Genomic DNA, 12,054 nt, shown 5'->3' on the forward strand with positions numbered 1-12,054 from the left:
TGTTTTTTGTTTGCCTTTTTGCAATTCATGATTAATAAAAAGTTTTACGTACAAATTAAAATCAGAAGAAATTTAACAAAGTTATAGACCGTGGCACTGCGAACGTCTAGTCTGGTCTAGTACACTGATAGTGCTATTTGTTCATAGATGGTGCGTATAATTGAATTAAGTCGTATACCGAACAAAAGTTGTATACCAAGCAAAATTTGTTTCGTCCAAACAGGACGTATTCTAAAGCAGACGTATCCCGAGATACCACTGTACTTTACTTTAAAACTCTGTTTTGTAAATGGGCTGTCCATAAATTACATAATGCAGATTTGAATATCACAAACTATAGATTGGAGTTTCTGTACATTAAACACCTGAGACCTTGTTTAGTCCATTTTCTACATACAGGAATTATTAAAGTTTTCAATCCTTCTCTTTCTTCAGATATTCTTCAGGTCCAGATTTTTTTTATTAAAGTATGAATCCAAAATGAACTTCTTTACAAGTTCCAAATGCATAATCTTTTTATGGAATATCTAACAAAATTTCGTATTCAAAAATTATCCCAATGTGCATTCTTTTTTAAAAACTTCAATTATATGACATAAATGGAGCATGTGCATAGTGATTGAAAGATTAAATGTAACCATGATCAAATCAGGTCTTACATTGGTAAGAAATTTTGTTAGGTGGACACTATAGAAAAAATGTCTGCCATGCATATGAAATATGTTTTTCTTCCCTAAAGTTTATACATCTCTCCTTTGCTTCTGCCTTAAAAATTTCCAGTGCCTCCTGGGCTTTGATGTTACTATATTGTTGTACCCGTCCGATGAGGGTGGTGTTCAGGATATTTGCATGTACAGTACATCTTCTTCAGATACACCACCACCCTGTCTTGTTATGCATTTTTTGTTATTGGAGTTAAACAAGGATTCTCGAGTGTAATGTACAGTACATAATGCAGATATGAGTGGAGTGGATGGGCGAATATGCAAACAATCATTATGATGCATTACAGGGATGGGAATGTTTTAAAAATCATTATGCAATGCTAGCATTTGGTGTGTGCAATCAGGTGTACAGTTATCAGGTTTCTGCAAACAGATGGAGTAAAATCAGAATGAGATTTATTATAGGTTGAAAAATATTTATGGCCAGAACATTTTAAGCAGAAATTAGTGTGTATGTGTTGTGCAGCAAATTTAAAGATGGCCAAACTTACTGAATAATGACTCAGAAATATGGAGGTTGATCAAGGACTGACAGTTTTCATCAGTGTGCTTTGTTGAAGGTTTAATAAGAAGAGATCAAAGAATCAAAGTTCATGAAATCACTAAAATGATTAGCATTCCAAACAACATTATTTATGAAATCAGTTCAGATTTTAAAATTTTGTAGAGTTTCTTGTTGGGTTCCAAAAATGTTTATTGGGCAAAAGCAAAAGAAGGTAGTTTAATTGAAAATCTCTGCCATTACTAAGATGAAGAACTTTGTGGAAAGCATTATTATAGGAAATGAAATATGGATTAGAATCCATTCCAGAGTCAAAAACAAATTTTGACATTCTGATTCTCAGCTTCCAAATGATTCAATTCATTCAAGAACTTCTCTATAAGGAAAACATTCAAGAATTGAAACATTGCAAACTGCAGTTTTGCAGTACTTCTAGAATGCTTGAACAGGAAAATTACCAGGAAGGAATGTTTGAAATGCTAGGATAAATGTCTGAATGCTTATGGGTATGTGCAGAAAAATAAATATAGTAGCTCCACATAAGTGCATGTAGGGAGTCAGACTAAATAAGCAATATATCAGATGACATGATATAACCAAATTATCTATCCATTATTGGCTAAAGCACTTTAATTTTAATTTTTTTTTTTTTTTCCAAATATAAATGTGAATGAACAATATAATGAGGAGCTACTGCATTAATATGTGGTATTTGTTGAACTTTTCAATATTTTGTGCAATAAATATGTTGATGTAATTTTGATAATTTGTGCCCTAATTATCATATAGCCCTCATGACATTGGTAATCTTTATAAAAGTTTAATTTCTGTAGATATAACAAGATTCTTTTCACATATGTACTACCTGTACACTGTATGAGATTGGTTTATGAAAACGTATCAACAACTAACTTGTCTAGTTTGCTAATAGTCTAAGCTAGGATTTCTAATATATTATAATTTTTCTTTTAAAGTAGTAGTAATTTTGAAATTTATCTATATTATGTAAAATATCAGGGGATACTATAGATTACCACCTATGGAATTTCGGGTCTTTGAGTATATATCTGAACTCAGGAGACCAAGACGAGTTCAACGATACCCTACTTTTGGACCGGAGACAAAAAGTAATAAAGTTATCATACTTTTTTCCAGCGATTGCGCGATGATAGGGAGTCGTGTCGCTTGCCATTAAAATTGCCTTTAGTAGACGTTTCCCCCTTTTTTTGTTACTTTGTTCAAGAACTACCGTGGATCAATAACTAGTGATGTTTAGCACATGGCGGCCTGCCGGCGGCTCCCCTCTGGGAGGTCAATCAGGAGCACAAACAGTGGGAACGGCCGCCATGTTCACTGCCATAAGTAACATTAACCGAAATGGCAATTGCGCGATGATCGGAAGTTGCATCGCTCTCTCCGCTCTCGTGTCGCGTGTTTAACCCTACTGGAGATGACCGTAGTCCGACATCACGGTTTGCAGACTTTACCGCAAGATGGCAGTACTAGCAACTATGGTGCCGTCTTCATGAGAGCATTAAAAAAGTATGGTAACTTAAAAAGTATAACTTTTTTATTTTTTGCCTCCAGTTCAAAAATAGGATACCGTTGAACTCGTCTCAGTCCCCTGAGTTCAAATATATAATCAAAGTCCTGAAATTCCATAGGTGGTAATCTATAGTACACCCAAATATCATTTAAACGATGATAAAGTTAGGCAAGTTAATCAATATGAAAGTAAGTTAAATTTATAGTTAGTTTTAATATTAATTCAATATAATAAAGTTTATATAATAGACTCTTTCAGTGTTAGAATGAGATTAAAGTCATTCTAATGCAGAAAGACAGTCTTACTTGATTTTTATTATATTAATTTAAGAAATTTTGCTAAAAATTATATGATGAAAATTAATGTTACATGTTTTCAGTCAAAATTGCTATCATTTGATATCCTTCATTTAATGTAATATAACATATAATACTATTTTAATCATAATTAAAATAGTATCATTTTCAGAGCACAACATTAAATTTTTTCATCTTGAGCATTCACTTATATATGATCTTGTAAATAAAGCAGTAAATATTTTTAAAAAACAGTACAAATTTTTAGATTTCTTATATCATCTTTTGACACTCATGGGTTTTTCATAATAGTAATATAATTTATATCTTTGCTCATTGTTTTATTTTCATATGAGAAAGTAATATCAATTATATATCTAGATAGTCCATTCAATAAATAATGCTTCTTTGCAAGTGTTTTATGTAGGAGTTGTTGCCTAGCAAGCAATAGACATCTAATGATTCTTTGTTTCATTAGCTACATTTTAATGTGTAATAGGATATTGAACTTGTTATAATTCAAAATTTAAAGTGAATGATAGATTTAAAAATTTTAAATGTCCAGTGAAATTAATCCTGAAATATTCTAAAAACACAAAAATAAGTGAAATGATTTTATTATTAGTAATACAATAATAATACAATGTAAATATTAGTTGCATATACAGTGGAACCTTGCTTAACAAGCATAATTCGTTCCAGAATCTTACTTGTAATGTGAAACAGTTTTTCCCATATAAATTAATGTAAAATACAATAATGCATTTCAAGCTGAAAAACACTCAACTATTTTATGTATACACTCAAACCTGTTTTTGTGCGGTCTATTTTTGTGCGAGTTTTTGTGTGCGGTATATGAATTTCAATCAAATTGGTATACTGCACAAAAATAATTGCACAAAACACATTGCACGTACAAAAAATCGCACAAAGAAAGACCGCACAAAAACAGGTTTGAGTGTAATGTTTATTCAAAGAAAATTATACAATATACATTGTTGAGGAGCATGAATCAGCTTCATCTTTTTTATAACATGGAATGAACCAACCTGGAATGTTAATTTGACTTGCAAAAAACAAAAAAATATTAGATAATATATCTGATAAACATGCCAAACAATATGCCAAATTCTTGGGCTATGTAAAGACTATAATTAAATATTATAAATTAATTAATTTGACTAGAGGTAGGCAGTTATGCTGTCATCTTGTATTAAATTTAATAATTATAAACAAATAATTTTTAATTTAGGCATTTTTAAAATTTAATTTGGAATTAGTCATTAAATTTAATACGAGATGGCAGCATAACTGCCTACCTCTAATTAAATTAATTAATTTCTAATATTTAATTAGAGCCTTTATATAGCCCAAGAATTTGGCATATCATTTGGCATGTTTATTATGTAACGGGCAATGTTGTTGTTGTTTATAAGTAATATGTGTCAATACAAGTTTGGGAAAATGATCACAATCAACACTAAGAAGCTAGCAGAACAAGTATTAAACACAGACTGATGGAGCATGTGCACAATTCGGGACTTCTCTTCTCATCGCTCGTTAAGCAAGTCATTTTTTTTACAATTTGTTTTCCTCGTTGTGTGAAATACTCTTTTATGTTAAGCAAGGTTTCACTGTAGTAATAATAATAGAACTTTTATTATATTTTTAAGCTACTAAAAGGTCATTAACATTTTTAACATATTGTCTAAAGTTTAAGGCAGCCTACTTGCCATCAAGCAAGCTGATACCCTGGCCAGTCTACCACTGGCAGTGTCAATGTATGTCAAACAACAATCAGTTATAGAATTTTTAACTCATGAAAATGTATCTCTGAAAGAAGTTTATACAAGGTTAGTGGCAGTTTATAGTGCTAAAACTATGGACAAAACTAATAGTTCTGCAACGTAACAAAGTTAGATCCTTATTATTGCATACATATCAGAAGCCATACAAAAACTTGGGTTTGAAGCACTTGATCACTCCTTAGCCCAGATTTGGCACTTTCAAACTTTTGTTACTTTCAAGGGCCATCTAATGGAATTCATTTCACTTGTAATGATGGAATAGAAATGGTTCTGGGGACAACCTGAAGACTTTTTATAAAGATGGTTTGAAAAAACTTGTTAAATATTGTCATATCTATATCAAACATAAAGAGGGTCGTGTAGAGAAATAAAATGTGCTGATTAAATTAGAAATACTAGACTTTTGTTCTTATTTTGGCTTCAGTGTAATATGTTATTACTGAGCTTATAGATTTGCAAGCCTTACTTATTGAATGCCTCTTTGTGTGTGAAGATAGCCAGACAGACAAAATGACACTTGATCTTACCTAGTCTGTTTTTATTCTATAGTGATAGTTCTTAGGTTTAAAAATTGATTAAAGAAAATTTGTTTTGTCCTGAATATTTAAATGAGAATAAAATGTTTGCCTTAATTTTTATTTATTTTAGATTGGAATCTTGATTCACCATTGCCATTTGATTTTTATGTTGTATATATGATAGTGTGTGGCTTTTATGTGCACTCCTTATATGCTACAATCTTTGAAGATGTATGGCGAAGAGATTCATCAATGATGGTTGCACATCATATTCTAACTTTAATATTACTTGCACTCTCATATAGTTTAAGGTATGTATTTGATTTTAAATAAGCTATTAAATATATAGAAAATTTATATAAAAAGTGAAGAAAAAATATAATTAGAAGACAAGTGTTGAAAAATAATGTTTCTTTGTATAATAACTACTGAAATAAGATAGCAGTTTTTTTAATAAATGATAAATAAATGATATTGAAAGTAGTCCTAAGTTACAAAATTTTATTACTACATGCCACTTCATAAGGAGATTTTAAAAATATATATTGATTAGGAGTGGTTACTTAGTAATTCTTTAATGATAAAATTCATGTAATAAAATTGCATCTTATGATAGCATTATTTAAGAGGACATATTAATAATAGGATAATATACAAAAATATCTACAACAGTCTACTTTTACTGAAAAATTTATAGTTGTATGCTGAAAAACTTTAGGCTGTCTTGCAACTTCTATTTTTCATCAATCTTTTCTATGATTATTTGAAATTTTTAATCATTTGTCATTTAAAACAATGATCAATTCTGTTTATCAATTATGAGAGAGCTTTTTTTACTTTTTTCTCACATTTTACTAATATAAAGGCCATTTTGTACGTGTGAATGCCTTGTAACTCCTGCAATTTTTGTCCAATCCAGATAAAAGTTTGGTTATATTTGTTTTATGTTCTGATGGAAAGTATAGGCTATGTATTTTGCAGAAATATTAGCTATAGAATAAACGTTTTATTGATTTCAGATTGGTGATCGCATTTACATTGCAGTGATGTCAGTGACCATGTGACATTCATGTGTCGAGGGAATTTTCCTTAAGTTGCATTTTTAAATATTTTGGCAAATGGTGTATTTTAAACTTACTTCATTAAATTTAAACTTTAAAAAATGACAGCCACATTGTATCACTTCTATAACAAATTTTTAAAATAAATCTTTCCATAGTGACCATGTGATGTTCTACTATTCAATTTGAAGTAATGATGTAACAAACCCATTATTTAGAAAATCTCATTGCTCATCTAACTAATGTACCAGTACATATTACTATATAATAAATGATATATATAAAAAGCAATATTTTTAATATGATTAAATTCTATAAGACACAAAAAAAAGAGGCTTAAAAGTTATGATTATAAATTCTTTATATTTTGTAATTTTTTTATCTGAAATGTCTGAATATGTTTTATCTGAGTTTTCAATTACTTGAAGTAGCTTCAGTCCACATTATCTCAGATAATTGGGGTGCTACTGTACTTATATAAATAATATCAAGTTAATATTAATCTTTAATGATAATTAAATGTAATCTGTTAAAAAGTAAATTTATTATTTATGATTGATTGATTAATTAATTTTTTTTATTTTAGATGTCACAAAATTGGTCTTCTAGTTCTTATTTTCCATGATATAAGTGATATACAGTTGGAATTTACAAAACTTGTAGTTTATTTTAAGATACAAAATGGAAAATTTATTATGGCATATGAAATAGTAGCCAATGTTATGTTTTGTGTATTTGCAGTTACATGGTAAGTTTTATTAAATGTAATTATTGAATATTTAATGATTTTGATGCTTTTGCTGAAATATTAAGAATTTTTTAAATATAATCTGAAAAAAAAATTATTATGAACATAAATTAATACTGTATATATTAAAATCTAATTTTGTTAGGAATCAAAGCTATTGTTGGTTATATATATTAATATTTGTGTGGGTGTGTAGTGTGTATTAGTGATGGGACAATCAGTCAGAATGGGAATGCAATGAGCATAACAGCTCAGTCACAGAGAACTTTCAGCTAAAAAATCCGCTCTCCGTTGATTACACTTAAGAGTTTCTCCAAATTCTGATATCCAAATAATCATCTGTTTTCATCTGGCAATAAATTTAAACTTATATTGGGCTCCTGTGTGATTTTGGAATTTAATTCAAAATCTTTGCTTTTGCTATTGCTATTCCTCTTTACTCCTGACAATACACAAGAATGATTGAAATGACCCAGATAAAATACTTCTGTTTTTAAGCACCATAGGGCACACATCATGTAAAAAATGCAAATACAAGATTCACAAAAGTTATAGCAAAAATGCAAAGAATCTTTCACTTGTGCGTATAGGACGACCTAGGTTTTTGAAGCAGTAAAAATGAATAGCAATAAGAAAAGCAAAGCTTTTGAATTAAATTTCAAAATCACACGGGAACCCGATAGAAGTTTAAATTTATTGCCAGATGAAGACAGATGATTATTCAGAAATCAGAATTTGGAGAAACTCGTAAGTGTAATCAACAGAGTTGGTTTGACTGTTAGAATAGGCAAAAAAGGTTCTGGATTGTCCAGCTTTACGTGAACAAATTATATTGTCGATTTTACAAGATTTTTCTTAAAGTTTAAAATGCCAGTAATTTTTGCAGGACAATGTGTGAATTTACATTCATTTGTAGTACAAGGTGTATATAGGACAATCTCGCATATAGGACGAGATGTGACTAAAGTCACACCTCGTCCTATATGCGAGATTGTCTGTCTTATATGTGGTAAATACGGTAGTTGTACATTTTAAATAAATGACAATAAAATGCTGATAATTCGATAATAAAGGTATTTGATTTTCACCTGAGGATGACAGTTGTAAATTGTTGAAAGTATTGCAAGTATATCTGAAGTTTAATAAATTGCTATTAGTAATGCCACAAATGGAAATGTCATTTATTTAATTTCTAAACGCTGGCATGAAGTGTACTATATGATCATTATAGTTGTATATTTTAATCACTTCTCAGCAGCATTTGCAAAATACCAGGATTATCAGAAAAAATTTAATCTGCCACAAAGTAATTTAATCAGGACATTCAAACCAGATGGAATAGTCAGTATTATATGCTTTACAGAATATCTGAGCATAAAATAATCTACATACTTCAGTGATCATGCAAATCCAGCATATTTGTAAACAAGTCATTTGAAAATTCTAGAGAAATCTACAAATCTTTGTTGATTGTACAAAATTTTTTAAGTAGCAGAGAAGCAACTTCTTCTGCCATAATTCCAAACATAAAAATGACAGATCACTTTCTTGATACAGAAGAGTAAAGGACTGTTTGGTGGACTAAAATCAACATTATCAGCTTGGAAAGCTTCTGTGAAGAATAGATTTTAGCAGTTACTTTAAGGACAAGAACTTCATACTAGAAACTTATTTAGATCCGTGTTTCAAAACTAGTTTCCTCAAAGATGAATATAATCAGAAATTTGAACAAGCTATTGAGTTGTGACTTTCTGAAGATATGTATGAAAACAAATCTGTTACTGATAGTTCTCAGGCCACAGACTCCTCTGATCTATCAGCTGATAGCAAAAGTGAGGATGTTTTTCTGAATTAAAAAAGAAAATGAATTATCAAAAGAATGAAAAAATGCCAAATTAAAGACAAGACTAGACCACAAGAGAAAGAAGTGAGACTGAAAAATGAAATGAGTAAATATGAAGCTTTGAAAATGGAATCCATTACAGTTGGAAAGTAAACAAAGATGACTTTCCTAATTTGACTCTTCTTGCCAGAAAATACTTGAGTATACCTCTTCTTCAGTTGAAAGCAAAAGAACATTCAGTGTTTGTGGTACAATATATTCACCAAAAAAAAAAAAAAACAGAATGCAAGTAGAGACAGGAGATAAGCTGTATTATAAAAACAGCAACATAAGAAAACAGAGTTTCAAATATAAAGAAGTTTTTTTTTATTTGTTAGTTAAAAAATGAAACCATCCAGTGGCTGAGTGGATAAAACCACTGAACACTAGTAGTTGATTGTGAGTTAGTGCCTCACCAACAGGCTGGCCACGTGGAGTTTTCCAAGTTTTTTCTTTACATTAGTAACACCTAAATAGGGGCCAGTTTCCCATAAAAGACCTCTTGGGAGGCATTTCCCTTGGCAGATCATCCATGTGTCACATTTCTATAATCAAATAAAACTTTCAAAAAGGTTGCCTTTAAACTTGATACTGAAAAAATGTATGTTTAAGAAAAGATTTGTGACAAGTTAAGTGTTTCTTGGAACATTTTTGCAAGCATTTTGTATTTGTTCTTGCATATTTTCTTTGTTGGTAGATACATCTTGGTATGCCTTTGTTAAATTTTTAAGATGTCCTCCATAAAAAAAAAGTCAGTGTATAAATCCCACTAAATCAGGTGATTTAGTTGGACAAATGTGTAAAATATAATTTTATTCTTCTAATAAAATTTAGCCCACTTATTTTATAATTGTCATTTTGCAGTGCCAAATTTTTTCCCGGTGATAAAAATTTCAACTAATTTTTCCCCCCTTTCTAAATCTTTTCTCCTATGATCTGCATTGCATGAGTTTCATTCAATTTGGTTTAGTAGAGCCAGTTCCACATGTCTGAGTACTGACAGTTTCATTCTAACCACCCTATATTACAAGCAATAATTACTTCAAACTTTCTATAAATAGGACAAGATGTTTGTTTAGGTCTTCATGCTTGCTGGGATGGAAATTGTTACCTTTTGTCAAATTTTATAAACTTCATATGGTATTCTATTTATAGTAACAGCAATGTTCTTCATAAATTTTTCTTTTGATTTTAATTATCAAATTTATACTATTTTCTTAGTTTTAAATTGCTTCCCATATTTGACATCTCGATAACATGTATCAAAATCTATAGTCTGTAACTTATTATAAATAATAATTAAGCAAGTTTAGTCAGCATGATTCCTCTTCAGTGTTAAGTGTATTTTTTCTCTCAAATTATACTAAACACTGAAGAGGAATCATTAATTACACTTTGATCCAAAATGTATGTCATGTTTTTCTGAAAAGAAAATATAAAGATACTTGATCAGTTGTAACTGGATTTTGAGTGACCAGAGAGACCTTGCAGGTAGGTAGAGTTCTGCTTATAGAGAATCTTACACATTAATATTGCATTTCCCGTAAAGAAGTTTATCCTCAGAGCAATTAGAGCTCTCCTTTAGATTTAATCTAATTGTAATTATATTTTAATTATGTAAAATTTTGAGATTAATATTATCATCCTATTTACCTTTACGTTTTTATAATTAAATATAGTTTTTATAACATGCTTTTCAGGTTTTTGCAAATTGTTTTTTCACATATGAATACATTTTTATATGTTCATTAGAATTGACTAGGTTAGCTTGTAAAAATTTAATGAAGAAACTATTACCTTAATTTTTGAGGCATACTATAAAATTCTACAACTTTATTACAATTTACATTAACATTGCTGTCTGTAACATACAGTGTAACATAGTATACTTTCATATTTTTTAAACACATTCAACACGTCAAATACACAATGGACAACTTTTATTTCTCTAAAAAAAACATTGACAAATTTAATATCCCATAAATGATTTTCAAATAAACACAATTGACTAACAAATCTAACTGATCGTAATTAATACAATGATATATAATAATTAAATTTAGTAATTATTCTTTTATTTATGCTTTGTATTTTTTTTAATATTTAGTTTACTTACTTTACTTTTATATGTACTTTTATTAGGTATATTAGCCGTCTCTATTGGTTTCCATTGAAAGCGTTATATGCTGCAAGTAGTATTTTGATGCAAAGGAATATTCCATTACCATTTGGATTTACCATGAATGTTTTATTATGGATTCTCCTTGCGATGAACATATACTGGTTTTGGGTTAATTTTTAATTTATTTTAATTTGAATTATTTTATAAGCACTTGTAAAAATAGCTAAAAATTATAATTTTTTTAAAACTCTTTTGAATATAACAAACAATATTATGTTGTAGATCAGTAAATTTTGGAATAGAAATAATTTTTTTATAAATTGATATTTAGTATACATTTTAATAATAGCTAATACAAACAAAAGTCATGATCTGGATAATTTAAAAACATAGATTAAACAAAAATATTTTTATATGTAAATATTTCTGAACATTAGTTTTTGGGTTTTTTATAAAAATTTTTAGCTAAATTATTTGAGTAAAATAAATTATTTTTGTTGTGTAGATATTATAATTTTGATATTTTATTTAAAACTAATAAATTTTACTTTCCAATACTGTTATCTGTGAAAATTTTATGTACTAGAATTAGACTACTTATTAATTTTATCAATAGAAAAAATAATTCATTAAATTATTCAATATGCAATAAATAAAAATTTTTCACTGTACACTGTATTATATTATATTTTAGGATATTAATTTAGAAACTCTCATATGTTTCTTTGTCTATATCAAAAAATGATATAAAAAGAAATTAGCTATTATTGTAACTTTCTTAACAAATACTTTTCTCATAAACTAATTTTTTATTATGGTAATTAATTTAAAAAAGTATAAACATTT

The 12,054-nt window shown here is 28.8% G+C and overlaps 1 protein-coding gene across 1 annotated transcript in view; it reads left to right on the forward strand.

Moving 5' to 3' along the window:
- The window catches only part of LOC136983363 (ceramide synthase 1-like), a 72,545-nt gene that overhangs the window by 46,618 nt on the left and 13,873 nt on the right, over nt 1-12,054 (forward strand). The window contains exons 4-6 of the mRNA XM_067280080.1: nt 5,526-5,706; nt 7,043-7,204; nt 11,229-11,376. Of these exons, the coding sequence (XP_067136181.1) occupies nt 5,526-5,706; nt 7,043-7,204; nt 11,229-11,376 (491 nt within the window). The remainder of the gene's footprint in view (nt 1-5,525; nt 5,707-7,042; nt 7,205-11,228; nt 11,377-12,054) is intronic.

The sequence above is a fragment of the Centruroides vittatus genome, unplaced genomic scaffold (genome assembly GCF_030686945.1).
Source record: "Centruroides vittatus isolate TY-2023 unplaced genomic scaffold, ASM3068694v2 contig_880, whole genome shotgun sequence".
NCBI lineage: Eukaryota > Metazoa > Arthropoda > Arachnida > Scorpiones > Buthidae > Centruroides > Centruroides vittatus.